The 18,880-nt window shown below is 39.1% G+C and overlaps 1 protein-coding gene across 11 annotated transcripts in view; it reads left to right on the top strand.

Moving 5' to 3' along the window:
- The window catches only part of ubr4 (ubiquitin protein ligase E3 component n-recognin 4), a 202,386-nt gene that overhangs the window by 105,469 nt on the left and 78,037 nt on the right, over positions 1-18,880 (top strand). For 6 of the 11 annotated variants that reach the window (XM_043675847.1, XM_043675850.1, XM_043675848.1 and 3 more), the window contains 11 exons: positions 2,533-2,707; positions 7,931-8,071; positions 8,628-8,749; positions 8,959-9,070; positions 9,592-9,722; positions 10,418-10,595; positions 11,273-11,377; positions 16,523-16,678; positions 17,229-17,397; positions 17,570-17,666; positions 18,509-18,616. In XM_043675847.1, coding sequence (XP_043531782.1) covers positions 2,533-2,707; positions 7,931-8,071; positions 8,628-8,749; positions 8,959-9,070; positions 9,592-9,722; positions 10,418-10,595; positions 11,273-11,377; positions 16,523-16,678; positions 17,229-17,397; positions 17,570-17,666; positions 18,509-18,616 — 1,494 coding nt within the window. The remainder of the gene's footprint in view (positions 1-2,532; positions 2,708-7,930; positions 8,072-8,627; positions 8,750-8,958; positions 9,071-9,591; positions 9,723-10,417; positions 10,596-11,272; positions 11,378-16,522; positions 16,679-17,228; positions 17,398-17,569; positions 17,667-18,508; positions 18,617-18,880) is intronic. The other 5 variants (XM_043675845.1, XM_043675854.1, XM_043675851.1 and 2 more) reach the window with 3 other exon arrangements.

The raw sequence follows: 18,880 nt of genomic DNA, 5'->3' as shown, positions 1-18,880 counted from the left end.
ATATTGCTTCAGCCCTTCCTGCTCAGAAAGTGAGCAAGGGCCAGCAAAATTGAACTCCAGCTCTACATTCCTGATAGATTATTTGCATTGTCCATCTCATTGAACAGTGCATAGGGTCACGGTGACTATGTCATACAGAGGAGCATTTTGCAAGTGAGTGCTTTGAAAGTAAAAGATGCAAATTTGGATCCAGATTTTGAATTGCTGCACAGAGAAATAATCCTGTGTTACATGGATCAATGCCAAGTTTGCTCACAAAAGGTAAATGTATGTAGAAATGTCCTCTGGAAATGATCCAGTGGTACAGTATAGTGAAAGATTGGATAACCCAGTCAGTCAATGCTCTGACAAATTTGAGGCTAGATAGTGTGAACCAGAAAGCTTACTTGTCAGGATGATGATTCATTGCTGGCAGTATCATTTATCAGAGACCTTTTTAATGTAACTTTCAGTGAATGTCCTATTAAATTGTTTTCCATGTTTGTTTAACTGTGTTTTCATCTTCAAGATAGTTAAGTATACATTACCATAGCAGCAATATTAGCTTTGAAGCTAACAGTATAACTGCATGGCTTTCTGAACAGTGATAGAATAGGTGGAGTCAGTAGGATGCATTGACTAAAAATAGCATAGTGATAAAACGGTGGTTCACAAAGCAGGTAAAGTCATCAACAACATATCTTGTCCATGTAAGGTTCCACTTTCCAAATCCCAATCTAGAATATGAAAGATATAATTTTTGCTTTTAAGTTCATAATGATTGCACCTTAAAAATAAACAGATGGTTCCCTATTAAGTTATATAGCTGATTGGGTCTTGTCTGATCCACAATCAATCTGGTTGGACATCGAGGCTTCTCAAGTAAAATACCCACTTATTAACCTTTTATTCTCAGACAAGAGGAAAATCATTACAGATCACTGTAAAAACCCTATAATACTAAATACAATCAGGGCTTGGAATATAATGCGGCAAAATGAGGGTAATTCACATAAAACATCCCCCTATGCACCGATAGTGGGAGCATGGGGATTCCAACCGGGGTTAACAGATGCCACTTTTAAACTCTGGAGATCCAGGGGTATCTCATGTCTCGGGGATTTATTTAAAGATGGGGTCCTGATGTCTTTCGGACAGCTGCGTCAGAAATTCGGATTACCCAATGGAGACCTCTTTTGATACTTCCAAATTCGAGATTTTATACAGAAGAAGACTACGTTATTAGATAGTCTTTATAAATCCGATAGAGAATGTAGTGTCTTACGACCAGTGGGGGTATCTTCCGTCAGTAATATTTATCATTTACTACATGATGAAGTATCGGGATATATGGATAATCTGCTTAAAACATGGGATCAGGATCTGGGACTAGAAATCTCCACAGAAACGTGGAATGATATCTGGGAAAATGCTAGAAGAATTACTATTTGTAACAGAACCCAGGCTATCCAGCTGAAGATACTTCATAGGGCCCATATAGCACCGGTTCGATTGGCAAAATTTAAGGCAGGAGCATCTCCAATGTGTCCTAAATGCAAAATAGAGGTGGGCACTCTTGTACATTGCTTATGGACCTGTCATAAGATCCGTGGATATTGGACTAAAGTAGCAAGTACCCTGATAGAAATTTTAGGAACGGAAATTAAAGTGGACCCTGTATCTCTCCTTTTGGGCTTTTCGAACTTTCCCTCCCTGGACACGTATGGGAAGAGACTATTTTCTATTCTTTCTTTCTGTGCAAGGAAAAATATTTTGATGAACTGGGTGGCGGAGGGGCCCCCTGGACTTTCAAATTGGCACAGACTACTTATGGAATGTATTCCCCTTGACTTCCTTACAAATATGGTGCACCGAAAGACCGAATTATTTTATAAAATATGGCAGCCCTTTTTGAATTACATAAATACAGATATTTCGGCTATCCTAACAAGGGCTTTTATTTAATTGAGACTACGAACCTGGCTGGTCCGCGGCCCCTCGGGGGAGGAATCCCGCACGAATACGGGTTTTATCATATCTGATGCTAACACATCCCGAGCATGTAAGAGACTTAAATATACACCCTGGTTAGTTGTAGGTTAGATTAGTAGATAGTTGAGTTTTGTTTGTTTGTTTTTTTTTTCTTATCGGTTTTTTTTGTTGTTTTGTTTTTTGGTTTTTTTTTGTCAAATTTTGGCTATTGTATATTTGAGCTAATTGTATATCAATGTTGGTTTATATCTGAGAGTTTTGTTTATTTTTGTAAACTTGTAAAAATGTTAAATTTCTAATAAAAATATCTATTAAAAAAAAAACACTGGACTAAGCTGAAGCTTTCAGTTTTCAAACTGAGCTAAAATTTCAAGCCAAAATTTGTTCTTGCATTTTCCTTCATTCTCTTATGAGCAAGAGACTAAGTGTTCTGTATAATATCAGAAAAGGGGTGAGTAGAAGATAGGCAGGCATTCAACTGGCTTGTAATATTTGAGTAGCAGAATCATTATATCTTAAACAAGATGTGTTCAATTATTTCTAATTTCTTTGTCTGATCAGGATCAAGCTTTGCTGAACAATGCTGTGCAAATCCTGAATACTTGGAGCAAGGATGGTCGTGATCTTGATCCAGAAGTGTTCCAACGACTAATAATCACAGCGCGTTCCATCGCAATGATGCGACCCAATAACCTTGTGCACTTTACAGAGGTGAAAACGCCACAAACAGATAAAGGTAAAGTTCATACGTTTGTACCTTGTTGGTGAGAGGAATGTTTTGGGCTGGGCATAGCGGTATGTGAAGCAACAAATGAGCAGCTGTTCACTGCCTTACTGTTGCAACAGGTTTGGCCACTGAACATTGAACTAGAAGGATGACCAAGGAATGGTCCCTCTGAAAAGCTGGGGAGGAAAATAAAGATGCAGTTTATATGGGATTATGTTTAAGTAGAGGAAGTGATCTAATGACTAGAAAGACTCACTGTGTAGAAAATGAAGACAAGGAGGTACAAATAGCTTATCACTTTCAGTGTTCTATATTGTCTCCGACTGACAGTAGCCCACAGCTTGTGTTAACCTATCTTGCCACATACTGATTTTGCAGATCTCTCGTTTTGACCAATTTCAGTCGGATAGTAAGGCCTACGCTGTATTGTGAATTATTTTGATTTTTGGGATGTACAATATGACCAAGATTCATTCCTCCATTCATGTATGCTCAACCTAAAGGCAAGCTATTCTGCTGCTGTCTTCTAATGCTAAACAGTTTTCTGCAGTGTTTGTCAGTCATTGTTTAGACATTGCCTTCGACACTCAGACAGGTGTTATGAAGATGTGGGTGTACTTTGAGAGTTAAAAGCAGCAGAACTAGTGTTCTCAATAAGGTAACAATGTAACTCTTGGTTAGCTCATTGCCTGGAAACAAAAACAAATTCAAATTTGGCCCATCAGTTTAAATTGTACCCTGAAAAATACCAAACTCCAATCCAGTTTGAATTTAGTATATTGACAATCTTAAAAGCCTATGACACAATCCGATGCTCTGGGGTATAAGACCAGGGAAAATTGAACAGTTGAGAAGAGAGCTGTCAAGCCCTAGCATGTAAAAGACTGTCTGAAGAATAGCTGTCTTAAAAGTACCTTTACCAATCAGTAACCTGTGACGCAGAAATTCCTAAGAAGACGAAAAGATGACACAGGATGATCCAAATGGAAGAACCAACAGCTGCCTGGTTTTGAGATAAGAAGTTTTGTAAATCTTCATTGCGAGTTTTGTCAGACTAGTATTATAGAGAGGAAGGTTAAAGACTTGTACATAGTCATTAGTTAATTATTCTCTGTTATACTTTAAGAAATAAAGTTGTTAATTTTTGCTTTAAATAGCTCTTGGCCATTTGAAATTTTACAGATTACTGCACGGGATCAATCTTTTCTGTGTTGCTAGTTTTAAATTAAGTAGGAGGGTTTACCCCGTGTCATAACAGTTTGGGGGCCCGGGTCCTCTGAACTGGTTTAAACCGATTTGAATAGATTTGGGGGCATGAAAAATCACAGCCGATTTAAGCACTTGCATTTAGTGTCCTAGATCTTTAAATAAAATGTAGGTGAGGCAATTTGTTTAATTTCTGTGACTTGTGGGTGATTAAATTAAAAGTAAGAGAAATGGCTCTTAAAATTGCTAAAGAGGTTCTGAGATTTGAAGATGATTCTCAGATTTGCCAAGGAAGCTGAGAAGGAAAGAAAAAGGCAATACTTTTAGAAATAGCAAATAAATTAGATTTAGGTTTAACCAAGGACAAAAGTAAAACTGGAATTGGAAAGGGGTTGCTCAAACACTTAGGTGTGTCAGAGAAACAGACAAGTGCAGTAGAGGTAGAAAAACTTAAATTACAATTGAGGAAAATGGAGTTAGATGATAAACAAAGAGACCGAGAGAGAGAAGGTTCTTAGCTGAGCAAAGAGAGTGAGAAAAAAAAGAGGGTGAGAAAGAGAGAATTTGAATTTGAGAAGTTGCGACTTAGTCAGCAAAGTCAAGTTAACAGGATGGAGATTAAAAGAGAAGGTAGTGATCTATATAAATATGTCAAAACTCTGCCACATTTTGATGTGAAAGATGTTGACGCCTTCTTTATTTCATTTGAAAATTGGCTAGGCAGATGGAGTGGTCCGAGGATTTGTAGGTAATGCTAGTTCTGACTAAACTGGTAGGCAGAGCTAGTGATGTATTTTCCATACTGTCAGATGAGAGGTCAAGAGATTATGAAGAGGTTAAACAGGCAATTTTAGGTACTAATGAATTGGTACCAGAAGCATATAGACAGTGGTTCAGAAACACAAAGAAGGAACCAGGTCAGGCTTATGTTGAGTTCGAAAGAATTAAACATAGTCATTTTGGGATTGAAAATAGATAGGACATTTGAGGCTCTGAGAGAGAGAATTCTGCTGGAGGAGTTTAAAAACTCACTTCCAGAGATGATAAGAATTCACATGGAGGAACAGAGAGTTCAGAAAGTGAGGAAGGGCAGCAGAATTAGGAGATGAGTACATGTTGGTGCATATGACAAGCTTCGGCCAGAATTTTGTCCTGTGGGGGACAGAAGGTGGGAGAAAGGGAGATCCTACATTACTAAACCAAGAGTAGAGAGCACTGGTAAGAGTTTACCACAGGATAAAACAGAAGCCCAAGAGGGTGGAAAGGTGGTAAAAGGCCTCATGTGTTTCCACTGTGTTAAAGTGGGACACATAAAGGCACAGTGCTGGTCGTTAAAGAAAAGCACTGTAGGAAAAGATGTGGTAAAAGAAGCTAAGGCAATGGCATTAGTGAAGGTAGTAAAGGAGCCCCTAAAAGAGCCAAGGAGTTGCAGGAGAATGCACAGCCTAGGCAGGGGCTGGGTATGGAATTCATACCTGATCTCTACAAAGAATTTGCTGGTTTAAATTAAGCAGGAGGATTTACCCCTAGTAACATAGGGCAGGGCAAGGAAACATCTCGGCAAAAATGGGAATCAAGCCCATTTTGAAGTAACATTTGTGCAACACAAGTTTCAGGTAATGGCCACCTCCAGCAAGAGAGAATCTAATATCATTAATATTTCTAAAACTCCAAATATCTACATCCTAAAAGTTACCATTAACCAGAAGATGAGCTAGACTAGCCATACAAGTAATACAGCTACAAGAACAAATGAGGGACAAGGAAATTTCGAACAAGTAACTCATCTCCTATACTCCAAGCTGTACACCATCCTGACTCAGAAACACATTGTTATTTCTAGTGTTGCTGGGTCACAAGCCAGGAGTTCCTCCTTGAATGGAATTATGGGTTAACCTATAGCAAATGGACTGCAGTAGTTCAAAAAGGCAGCTCACCACATTAAGGACAGCCAGGGGTTGCGAATAAATGCTGACCCAACTAACGATTAGAATTAAAAAAAGATTTTATTCTCACATGTACTCAAGTACAGGGATGCAGTACAGTGAAAAGTGTACAAAGTTGGCATTCCTGATACCACCTTGGGAACTAAGGTACCTAGCTACAAATTCTTCAGTATAAAGTAGAAAAATATAGAAATGAAGTTAGAAGGTCAACAATACAATCCTCCTTAAGTGTTTAGCTATCGGTCTCGATCTGGGCTCTTCCACCCCGATGCTGGGGGTGACACCAGTAGGGGGAAGTTGGCCAGCCTTGAGTCCCTTTGCTGCACCACCAGCACTGGAACCGAGTTGGCATTCTTTGGCATCATCTTACCTCTACTGACATCGCCACCATGAGTCCACGATCCTATGATTTTTTTTTTTAAATGAATGACTTGCCAGCTAACCCATAGTTGGATATTTAAAGGAAGACCTGGACTTTGGAAATGCAAATCAGGACAGGACTTATACACTTGTAACATCTTGGGAATGTAGCTGGGGGAAAAAAAGCCTTGGTGCAGATTCATAGTTCCTCGAAAGTGGAGTCGCAGGTTGCTAGGATAGTGAAGAAGGCGTTTGGTATGCTTTCCTTTATTGGACAGAGCACTGAGTGTAGGAATTGGACGGCTGTATAGGACATTGGTTAAACCACTTTTGGAATAGTGTGTGCAATTCTGGTCTCCCTCCTATTAAAAGGATGTAGTGAAACTTGAAAGGGTTCAAAAAAAATTTATAAGGACGTTCTCGGGGTTGGAGGCTGAATAGGCTGGGGCCGTTTTCCCTGGAGTGTCGAAGGCTGAGGTGACCTTAATGGATTTATAAAATCATGAAGGGCATGGTTAGGATAAATAGACAAGGTCTTTTCCCTGGGTTAGGAGAGTCCAGACTAGAGGGCATAGGTTTAGGGTCAGAGGGAAAAGGGACTGAAGGGGCAGCGTTTTAACTCCGGGTGGTCCGTGTCTGGAATGAGCTGCCAGAGGAAATGGTGGAGGGTGGTACAATGACAACTTTTTAAAAGGCATCTGTATGGATCTATGAATAGGAAGGGTTTGGAGGGATATGGACCAAATGTTGGCAAATGGGGCTAGATTAATTTAAGATATCTGGTCGGCATGGACGAGTTGGACGGAAGGGTCTGTTTCCCTACTGTATATCTCTATCACTCTGTGGCTATTTGAAAACCTGGTACTCTTCAGGTCTCATTTGTTACTTTGTTTCGAGTAAAGCTATATTTGTAGCCATACGTAAGTTTCCCACTTTGTAGAATCTGTTGTTAACTGTTAATTTGCAGCGGCAGTGCTGCCAGTTGATGAGTTTTTAGCTTGACAGTAGTGGCATAATGTTAGCTACTGGATAACTGAATAATCTATTAGGGCTGAAGTGTAATTTTACTGTGTAGATTAAACAAAAACAAATTTGCCAAGAATGAAATCATTAACAGATAAGTGTTCCAAATACTAACTGAAGGCTACCCCACATGTGAAATCCAATCAATGCACTGAATCACCCAGCAGCATGCAACCAAGACTTGTTAGAGAGCACTGCATATTATTGGAGTGCTAGTCTGTTAATTTCAGTGCTTGTTTTGTTGATACTCTTACAGACCAAGACAGATATCAAGGTTTCATATGGGCATATTCAACCAATGGCTAAAGATGCATGGAGTTGAATTATTGGATAACTAATTTTACTGGGAGCATTTGTGGAATGGTTATATTATTGAAATAGTAACACCAGAGGCCCAGACTACTAATCAGGAGGCATGAGTTCAACCTTGGACATCCTGTAAATGTGATTTTGTTTCAAAAAACCTTTTATTTGCAGATAATGTCAGTGATGCTAATCATGAAACCATTGGATAGTAAAAATCCAGCAAGTTTGCTCATGTCCTCAGGAGGGAACCACCACCTTCTCAAGGCTGTGCAGAGATGAGCAATATCCATGTCCTTTTGAAAGCATTTTGAAAGGCTGATGCATTAAAACACTAGATTTTAAGCATTTCTTATTCTGCATGATGGCAATTACTGACTTTTCCTTTCTCTAGAAGGAATGGATGAAAGAGATCAAGGCCACAGGAATGTGGAGGTCGAGGGCTGCAGTTTTATTATGCAGTTAGTCACTCATTTCTGGAGGCTCCACGCTTCCAAACCTAAGAATGCATTCCTGGCTCCTGCCTGCCTGCCAGGTAAGACTGACAAATACACAACGATGCCCTGCTTCAACTTGATTCTTTAGTGTTCAGTAAAATAGCACATATGGTATGGACAAAATATAGAACCAAGTAGGATTCTAGCCACTCATAGTTTTTTAAACTGAAACAAGAATTAACTGAAAGTTAGTTACCTTTGGTGTTTTTATGAAATAAACATGTATTTTTCACAAAATCTTGTTGATTACAATGTTAAATATGATTGACTCTGTTATAATGTCTAGTAATATCTTTGATGTGTAATACTTCAACAAGCAAGTGCATATTGATATCAGAGACCAAATCAGAAGTTGGTGGAAAAGCTCAGGTTCTGAAGAAGGGTCACCCGACCTGAAACGTTAACTCTGATTTCTCTTCACAGATGCTGCCAGACCTGCTGAGCTTTTTCAACAATTTCTGTTTTTGTTTCAGATTTACAGCATCTGCAGTTTGATTAATATTGACTGATATTTCTGATGTAATGGGAGGCTTGGTTGATTAAAAAAAATATGCTTTGTCAGCATTTTTACTGAGTCTTCATTCTTTTCTATAGGATTGACTCATATTGAGGCAACAGTGAATGCACTAATTGACATTATTCATGGGTATTGTACGTGTGAACTAGATTACATCAATACTGCTGCAAAAGTTTATATGCAAATGCTGCTATGTCCTGTAAGTACTGCTATTTAACAGAAGATAATGGTTGTTAATTTAAGGTCAGTTAATTTTGTAGCAAGTTTTGTTTTGTGAACATATTCAGTACTGTTCTACTGTTGAGAAATGGTCTTTGTGTTGGCATTGGTTCTCAGTGTTATGGACCAATGTCTGAGTTTCATCTGCCTGTGTTCTGTATCTCAATTTTCTGAATTGTTTTTCCTCAGGACCAGTCAGTGAGTTTTGCCTGTAAGCAGGCGCTGATTCGTGTATTAAGACCACGGAGCAAGCGCAGGCATGTGACACTGCCCTCCCCTCCTCGCAGCAACACCCCAATGGGTAAGAATATGACCAATGCCCAACAATAATGCAAAGATGCCTTATATCTTGAAATGTCTGGTTACCAAAGCTATTAATGTTCACCAAATCAACAGAAGTACTGATAGCCCTTTTTAAAAAGTCACAACATTGTGGATTGTATATAAAGAGTGAATGTCTTCCTGTTGTATTGTTTAAAGGACCAGAAGTTAGATTTATTGCTATAATCAGAAGTGTATTTTTCACTCCTCACCTTCCCTAATCGAATAAATGCATTGTGGAATTATTTCCGTACAGTTTATGAATCTTTTAAATCAATCAACCCAAGGACTGTGTAGTAATCGTAATGTGTAAGTGCTGCACCAGGACACCGGCGAATGTTGATATGTGTGTGTGTGCACTACAAAAGGTTTTTCTGTTCGTGTGATTTTTGAAGTGTACACGGGCCAGAGTTCATACTGGATGAACAGGAATTTCCAAGTGACCACTTTCTGTCGTTAGAATTATTTCCATGTAAGGACCTACCTTCATTTGCTTCTCAGGTGATAAAGATGATGACGATGATGATGATGCTGAGGATAAAATGCAGCCATCAGGAATGGCAGGCAGTGAAAATATCCGTCAAGAAAGTCAAGAACAGAGTGAAGTAGATCATGGAGACTTTGAGATGGTGGTACGCGTTTTAAAAAAAATCCATTATTATCTTGATCACTACTGAAAAGATGGGAAGGAAATATTGCAAATAATTATAGTTAGTACATAGGGACTCTTCATTGCTCCTTTGCTCTTTGCAACTTTGGGTACAACCAAAATTTGCAGTAAATCTGCAACTTTGTGGAAAGAATGTTATTAACATGAAAGTGGAACTGGCAGTTGATTGCAACATTGCACACTGTCACTTCATGTGCAGTTTATTGCTTTGGTTGATACTGCAGCAATGCACTCTTTTAATGTATTAAAGCATCCCAAGGGCTGCTATTTGATATCAAACTACAGTCAAAGAGTGCCTTTCAAAAAAAAAGTTATAAATGGAGTTCCATTGTTTTGGACGTGTGGAGTTGTGTAACGAATTACATCATAATAGCACTATGAAAATATAGTTATTGTGTGTTGAATGATTCAATAAAAGAACATTTATAGGAAGATTTGATCGGGGGAGAAGAAAAGAGTTTTCTTTCCAGATCACTCAAGTAATATTATTATCATAACTTGTGCTATTTCTCTACCCAGATAGTTAAACAGACAAAATAAGCCATTAGCCAGACTGTAAAATTTACGATTTTTTAGCTTCAACCATTTTGATAAAGTTCACGTTTCATCAATCTTTTGCTTTTGTCATGAATTGCTCCATTTTCCCTTCTTTCTTAGTCTGAATCAATGGTTTTGGAGTCAGCTGAAAATGTAACTAATGGAAACCCTTCCCCTCTGGAGGCATTGCTTGCAGGAGCAGAGGGCTTCCCACCAATGCTGGATATCCCTCCAGATGCCGATGATGAGACAATGGTGGAACTGGCGATTGCTCTTAGCCTGCAGCAAGATCAGCAAGGTATAGTGTCCCTGATTTGTGTACAGAACAAGCAGGATACCAAGGATCTGCTCTGTCATGTTGGCTGACTTAAAAGGACAGAAGAGAATGTAGAACACTTCCTAAGCTTTATTTCTCTTGAATTTTTTTGTAAAAGCTGTACATGCTAAAAGTCCAAATAAAATAAATATGAAAGCAGCATCTTCTGCTCACCCACCTTCTTTAGAGAACTTGGACTCAAACTGCAAGTGGAGAACAGAAAGTTAGTGTTTTTGGTGGTGACCCTTTGTCAGGATGAGGCAGCTTGGATTCAACATGTCCTGTTGGATTGTCACTTTGACTCATTTTGTTCAATCTCAGCTTTGCTCGTACTGGTGATAAGTCAATGCAATTAATTTGGAGTCTACAAAATAATAAATTCCCCTGACTCTGTGCAATCAATCTGGTTTTGCTAGATATTGTAGCTATTTTTGTAACTGAATATTTTATTGACTTGTGAAATAAATATTCTGAGTACTGTAAACCAGGCAGTGTGACTCTGCTCATGTAAACACACAAAGCATTTTGTCATGTTGCCATTCTGATTGAATGCAGGTTTCCTAAATTAGATTTTTTCCATCTTCACTCTATTCTGTATACAAGAATATACTACTCTAGGATTTGCAGTGTGATCGCAATTCCTGATTTTGCCTTAACAGGTAGCAGCAGCAGTGCATTGGGTCTACAGAGTCTGGGACTATCTGGACAAGCACCCAGTTCATCCTCATTAGATGCAGGCACACTGTCTGACACCACAGCCTCAGGTAACTATAATGTATAAATCTATGGATTTATAGAAAAAACCGTTTGAGATCTTCTGATTGGGTCTGCATACGTGTCATTGTTGGACAGTAACGATTCAGGAAAGTGTTTTAATCTGACTCTGATGTCGGGAAATAATAATTGTAAATTGTTTTGGGTAGCAAATAAAATGAAGCAGATTAAGAATAACATTGTATTTTACAACAGTTAAAAGATATTGTGACAATACTGTTAGTCGGAGACATTGATGTTACCTCAGTTGGTTGCCGAGTGATTCCCAGTTAGAGAGTATGAAGCTAAATCCAAAATAATACTTCTCTTTTTATTTGCTTTTATCAACGTGCCCTCCAGTCTGACTGCATTCTCCATATATGTATCAAGTTGAATCTGTCGGTTTCCAGCCCTGCAGGTGAAGACATTGATTCCTATTTTGCTTACCTCAGTTTACATGTTGGCAAATCACCAAGGGTTTTCTAAGTTGTAGAGAACCCTGTAGCTCAGGTGACACCCCTTCTTAGATAGATAGAAGGTGGCAATTGGCTGTGAATAATCATTTGGAGAAAGGTGTGGAAAGTGGAAAAAACCTGGGTAAAGAAAATTTAAATTTGATTAGTCAATTTAACTGACATCTCTGGGAACTAAGATGTGTTAAATGAATAAAAAATATTCATTTAGGTAATTGTGATATACTGCATTTTCGAAAGGCAAATCAGGGCAGGACTTACACACTTAATGGTAAGGTCCCAGGGAGTGTTGCTGAACAAAGAGACTTTGCAGGTTCATAGCTCCTTGAAAGTAGAGTCACTGGTAGATAAGATAGTGAGGAAGGTGTTTGGTATGCTTTCCTTTATTGGTCAGAACATTGAGTATAGGAATTGGGAGGTCATATTGCAGGTGTACCAGACATTGGTTAGGCCACTTTTGGAATATTATGTGGAATTCTCGTCTCCCTGCCTTGGGAAGGATAATGTGAAACTTGAAAGGGTTCAGAAAAGATATACAAGAATGTTGCCAGGGTTGGAGGGTTTGAGCTATAGAGAGGCTGAATAGGCTGGGGCATTTTTTTCTTGGAGCATCGGAGGTTGAAGGGTGACCTGATAGAGGTTTATAAAATCATGAGGGGCATGGATAGGATAAATAGGCAAGGTCTTTTCCCTGGTCTGGGGGTGTTCAGGACTAGAGAGCATAGGTTTAGGGTGAGGGGGAAAATTTTAAAAAGGGACCTACGGGGCAACTTTTTCACGCTGTGGGTGATGTGTGTATGCAATGAGTTGCCAGAGGAAGTGGTAGAAGCTGGTACAATGACAACATTTTAAAAGGCATCTGGATGGGTATACAAATAGGAAGGATTTAGATAGATATGGGCCAAATGCTGGCAAATGGGACTAGGTTAATTTAGCATTTGTAGTTGGCATGGACATGTTGGATCAAAGAATCTGTTTGCATGCTGGGCATGTCTATGACTCTCTGTGACTCTAAATGGGAGCTAAGCATTTCAAGTAAACAATATTGAAGTTTTACTGCAAAAAGGTTAAAGTTATGTATTGTGCTCAGAGTGGAAGGCAATATTAAATGGTTCAACACTGAAGATTCAACAAAGAAATATGCTATTTGCCCAATCAGTTCAGTAATAGTAATTACCCTTCACATGAGCAAATATCTCTTTTCTTTATCTCACTCGTTTATTTACAGTGTTCCTTCACTCCCTTCTCCGACCTCTCCATCCTATTGCTGTTAAGAGAATTCTGCTTCAGCAACCAATCCTGGAGTGCATTCATAAACCCTGCAAAATGTTTATCCTGCACTTTTCAACATCTCTGATGATTTAATCTTAATTTTTTTTGTCACCCTCTTCAAATGTGTTATGACAAACATCTGGGTCTTTAGGTGGCAGTTGAACCTGGGGCTTAGAGCTGAAAGGCAGGGACATTACCGCTGCATCCCAAGTGCTCTTACATTTCGTCTTATACTTGATTTATGGGCCTCCCTATGTAGCCAGGTTAAGTGAGTAGGCACAGATCTGGCAAATGGAGTAAGATATGGAAAAGCATGAAGTTGTCCATTTTAGCAGAGAATAAAAAAGCATATTGTCATCAAGGTGAAAGGTTGCAGCGCTCTAAAATGCAGAGAGATCTGGGTGTTTTAGTGCATGAATCATAGAAAGTTCATAAGCAGTTACAGCAAATAATCAAGAAAGCTAATAGAACGTTGCCTTTTATTGTGAATAAATTCAAATGCACAAACAGAGGTTATGCTTTAGTTTTACAGGCATTGATGACACTGCATGTGGAGTACTGTGTGCAGTGCTGGTCATTGTGTTCAGAGACAAATACAGGCAGTCCCTTGGTTACTAATGGGATTTGTTTATGAGTATGTTCATAAATCAATTTGTACAAGTTGGATCACAGTACAGTACAATGTAAAATATCTGTTTGTAAGGAGGAGTGAACGTCCGCATGTTGAATTCTTAAAATTAATACTACTATGGGATCTTATTCGTAAATACAAGCATTCATAAATCAGAGGCCCCTTGTACTTGGAATGAGCAGATTGTCTTATGAGGACATGCTAGACAGTCCAAGCTTGTATTCTCTGTAGTTTAGAAGAGTCAATTGAAATTGGTAAGATGCTAAGTGGACATGACAAGGTGAATGGTGAAAGTATGGTTCCTCTTGTGGGAAAATCTAGAACTAGGGGTCATTGTTTTTAAATGGGCGCCCCCATAATTTTAAACTATATAATTGAGGGTTGAGTCTTTAGAAATCCCTTTCTCAAAAGGCAGTGGATACAGAATCTTTAAATATTTTTAAGTCGGGCTGGATAGATTCTTGATTACCAAGGGGATGAAAGATGATTAGACAATGTGGGAATGGAAGTTAAAATCAGATTACCCATGATCTTATTTATTGGCGCAGTAGTCTGGAAGGGCCAAATGACCACCTCTTATTCCTTGTTTGTACATTCACTATTGAAACAGTTGCCTTCAAACTACTACACCCTATCCCCACACTATTTAAATATTTTTGCAATATAAATCTATAATCAATGTCACAGCAAAAACACACTTTTCAGATCTTTGTATTCTTAATTCTTCTAATTGAGTAGCATCCTAGTGAATTCGCATTTACTCTTCTGTAAAACTTCAATATACTTCCTTTAATACAAGACCAATTGCTGTACATACTCTCAAGGAGATTATATTAAGATCTTGCAAAGACTCAGCATTACCTCTTGACTCTTGGGTTGATGTGATCTGCTGAAACTGAGCAAGATAAAGCTACAAGAAGAAACTTTACCGTGTCTGATTGGAATGTTTGTAGATTGGAACTTTGCAGACAACAATTTTTGTGGTCTAATTGATCGTGAAGAGAATGATCTCAATATGTTGGTTTCGTGTATACAAGAGTGGAAATCAAATTCAGTCCAGAAAAGTGCGAGGTAATGCATTTGAGGACAGCAAATAAATGCACAATAAGAGGGAGATTGTTAAGGGGAGTAAATGAATTAGGAATTTTTGGTGTACATGTCCACGGATCCTTGAGATGATTGGACAAGTGTATAAGATGATGAAGGAAACAGGAATGCTTTCCTTTATTGACTAAGCTATAGAATGCAAAAGCAGAACTATAATAAAACCATATAAAACATTGATTAGGCCGGAATTTTGTGCATGTTTCTGGTCACTGCATTACAGGAAGGACATAAGTATTCTGGAAAGTAGAATGGAGATTCACCAGAATTTTTCAGGATCCTGAAAATTGCGGTTTGGAGCCAAGATTGGACAAATTGGACTATTTGACTTAGAATAGAGGTGGCAAGAGTGTTGACTTAATTGTGGTGTACAAAATTATGAGAAGCCTAGGAAAGATCCATTATAGAGAAGTCCGATGTGTGAGGTACATGATTATGATGATTGGTAGAAGGATGCGAGGGAAAAATGAAAATCTTGTACCCAGAGTGTGATGAGCATCTGAAATTTGCTGCCATTTTTACTACTAGGAATAAAAGCCTGGATCTGCACCTGAAGTGGGTATGACTCTGGTGATGGAAAGTGGGATTAAAGTGGGTGACTAGTGTTTCTTCTTGCTGCTGTAAACATGATGTGTTGTAGCTTCTTTATGCTGGTTGTTTTTAATATCACGTGGGATAAAACCCGGAATATCATAAGTTGATCAGAGGAACAGATAGAGTAGACAGTCAGAAACTTTTTTCCCTGGGTACAACAGAGTGTTACAAGGGGACATAAATTTAAGGTGAAGGGTGGAAGGTATAGGGGAGATGTCAGGGGTGGGTTCTTTACCCAGAGAGTGGGAGTGGTAGAGACAGAATCTTTGGTAACCTTTAGGCGGCAATTGGATAGGTACATGGATGGGTGCTTAAGCTAGGACAAATGTTCGGTACAACATCGTGGGCCAAAGGGCCTGTTCTGTGCTGTATTGTTCTATGTTCTATCATGAGCATTTTTAAAGGTTTCACCTCTGATAAATAAAAATGGAAATGTCCTGTGAGCCTTACTCTTAAATCCCTCTGCTGTTCACAACAGTGAGCCTGCTTCCATTCGGAGTGTAATCACTGCTATTAATTATGACTACAATCCCCAACAAACTAAGCTAATCAGCCTTTGGAAACTGATCTTACATTTTTCCAAAACTAGAATTTAGTCTAACAGTGGACCACTCACTGATCTAAATTGTGTAAATGGTGACCAACACAGGAAGGTGATAGAACTGAAATTTTGAATGACCAGTCTGTGTAACAGTGATGCGAGTCAGTTTCCCAGAAGAATTAACCCACTCCAAAATCACCAACCAAGACCCTCTGTCACCACTTTTGTCCTGCCTTTTCAAGTGATTGTTAAATATTAGCTCGACTGTTGAGTAGACAAGTGGCTCCTGTTAAATATGATATTCTTCATAAAATAGTGAAGCTTTTCTTCTTTGAGAACTTCATACCTGTGTGAGAAACGTTTCTGTAGTTTGATCAGTTGCTAGAATCTTTGTTGTGTTTATAATTCGCTGCTTCCTAATTGTTACAATGTTGAAATGCTGCTGAAAGGCCGTGCCAAGCCCATGGTGCGGCTATGTTTGTCTCAAAAACATCTGGCTTGTGCTCACGGTTTGTAAATATGGTGTTTTTACCTGTAACAGCCGTTGCTATGCTTTTAGCTCCAGCCTCTGATGATGAAGGGAGCACAGCAGCAACAGATGGATCAACGCTGCGAACATCACCTGCGGAACATGGTGGCAGTGTGGGCTCGGAAAGTGGGGGCAGTGCTGTTGACTCTGTTGCTGGAGAACACAGTGGTAAGCGATTGACCTGTACAGCGAGATGTTAGACTTTAAAAATAAAAAGGATATCATATGAAATCATTTATCTTAGGGGCAAGTTTTAAAGCTTAAGATTTTTAAGACCCTTGTGTGGCAAGAGAAGCAACCCCTTTCTATCTTCATAGCCTGAGCATTAATTGCCTTGTATCTGCTGTACATGTAAGAATGTTTTGAAGATTCTTCCACATTGAATCTCCACTGTACTGCAGGTCCTTTACATCCCCAGTCAGTTTGGTTTGTGCTGTTTTACTGCAGCTCCTGGTGTAATGTTATCTCAAGGGGCTGACCCTCCTGTAAAGTTCGCAATTCGTTGCACTCAGCCTGTATGGGATCAAAGCCTGAGAAATGGTCAAATTTGAGATTACCTCTCTGTTGCAATGAATCAGTAATTAACACAAAATATATGATTGTGCACCCGTTAGTGCATGTGCATCCTGGCTGTAGATGTGTAGGGGAGTATATGTACACATATGTGTATGTTTGTATGTATATGTTTAACAAGTTTGGAAAAAAAATCTATACATAGTGTCTGGACGTAGCAGTGCATACGGAGATACAACAGTTGAAGGGCATCCTGCAGGACCAGGCAGTGTCAGCTCCAGTACAGGAGCCATTAGTACCACCACTGGACAGCAAGAAGGTGAAGGATCAGAAGGAGAAGGTGAAACAGAAGGTGACCTACATACAAGCAACAGGTGAGAAAAGACATTGGACTTTAAAGTCATAAAGTTGTTTTCAATGCAAATCAATGTGGAGTGAAACTGTGTATGATGAGTTACATTTCCCCGACAGTAACAGGCAGTAGTTAATTGAAAAGTTGTTAAAAGGGGTAACGGTTGATTAATACTTTTACTGCTTCTCCTGCAGGCTCCATATGGTCCGACTAATGCTGCTCGAGAGACTTTTGCAGCATCTGCCACAGCTCCGTCACGTAGGTGGAGTTAGAGCCATCCCTTACATGCAGGTGAGAATAATTTGGCCCAATGAGCTCATTCTGAATAATTTTATTTTACAATACTAGGGTGATGCAAAATGTATATTTCGGTCAGTTTGAAATTGATGTATTAGGCCTATTGATGTTAACAAACTATGAATTTTTCACTTTTTCTGAGAAATTGCAGTGACATTGGGCATTAGGAATGGGCAAGGGCTAAGTGCTTCATGTCCAGGGGTCACTCTGCTTTTCATTCTCATCTAGTCACAAAGCCAATTTAAGAATGTACCTGTACTACGAAGTGGCTCTCTGACACTTCTCCAGGGCAGTTACAGTTACTCGATGAAGCTGGCTTCAACCGGCTATGCTCTTATTTCATAAAAGAAGAAAAAAAATCAACAAAATTGTTGGAACTTGGGCTTTGTACCAACAGCCCTTACTTCATAATTTTAAACCCATGTCCTATTCTGTTGTGATCATTGATTTGTGCTGTCCCCTGCATCTTTTTAATCTACCCTTTAACCCTATAAATAATATACCAAGGCTAACATGGAGTACATAACCTTCATATAACCCAATTAAAGCCCTCAAAGAAAGTTTAAAATATAGCTGCTTTGAGAAGTTGCTTAGGACTTGAGCTTTGATAGAGTTTAGGGAACATTTTGTTACATTTTTACTACCTTAGTTCCCTTTTGGAGCCCTACTGCATGGAGATAACAGCAAAGAGTTAATAACTATCTTGGAGGAAATTTAGCTAACATGGATTTGGTGACCAGTTTTTGTGGAATCGATCAGTTTAGGGACCTGTTAAATTTGTGTACAGACATTGTGTCACTCATGTATGTTATGCATGTGTCATTTTCTCCCAACAGGTAATCCTAATGCTAACTGCTGATCTAGATGGAGAAGATGAAAAAGATAAAGGAGCCTTGGACAACCTCCTGTCCCAACTCATTGCAGAATTGTGTATGGACAAGAAGGTACTGGCCTCTTAGTCAATCATAAGGTCTTTCTCACCATCTCCTGATTAAGGGGCAGGAATGGTTGCTGGATGTTCCAGGGTTTAAACCATTTAAAAAGAATAGGGAGGGGGGAAAAGAGGAGGGGGTGTAGTACTACTAATCAGAGCTATAGAAGCTTCCATTGTCGAGGAAGATCTGCCTACCGAGTCAGTATGGGTGGAAATTAGAGCTGGAAATGTGTTGCTGGAAAAGCGCAGCAGGTCAGGCAGCATCCAGGGAACA

The sequence above is a fragment of the Chiloscyllium plagiosum genome, chromosome 34 (assembly GCF_004010195.1).
Source record: "Chiloscyllium plagiosum isolate BGI_BamShark_2017 chromosome 34, ASM401019v2, whole genome shotgun sequence".
Classification (NCBI taxonomy): Eukaryota; Metazoa; Chordata; class Chondrichthyes; order Orectolobiformes; family Hemiscylliidae; genus Chiloscyllium; species Chiloscyllium plagiosum.
The sequence above is the reverse complement of the archived record's forward strand: the minus strand, read 5'-3'. Positions and strand labels throughout refer to the sequence as shown.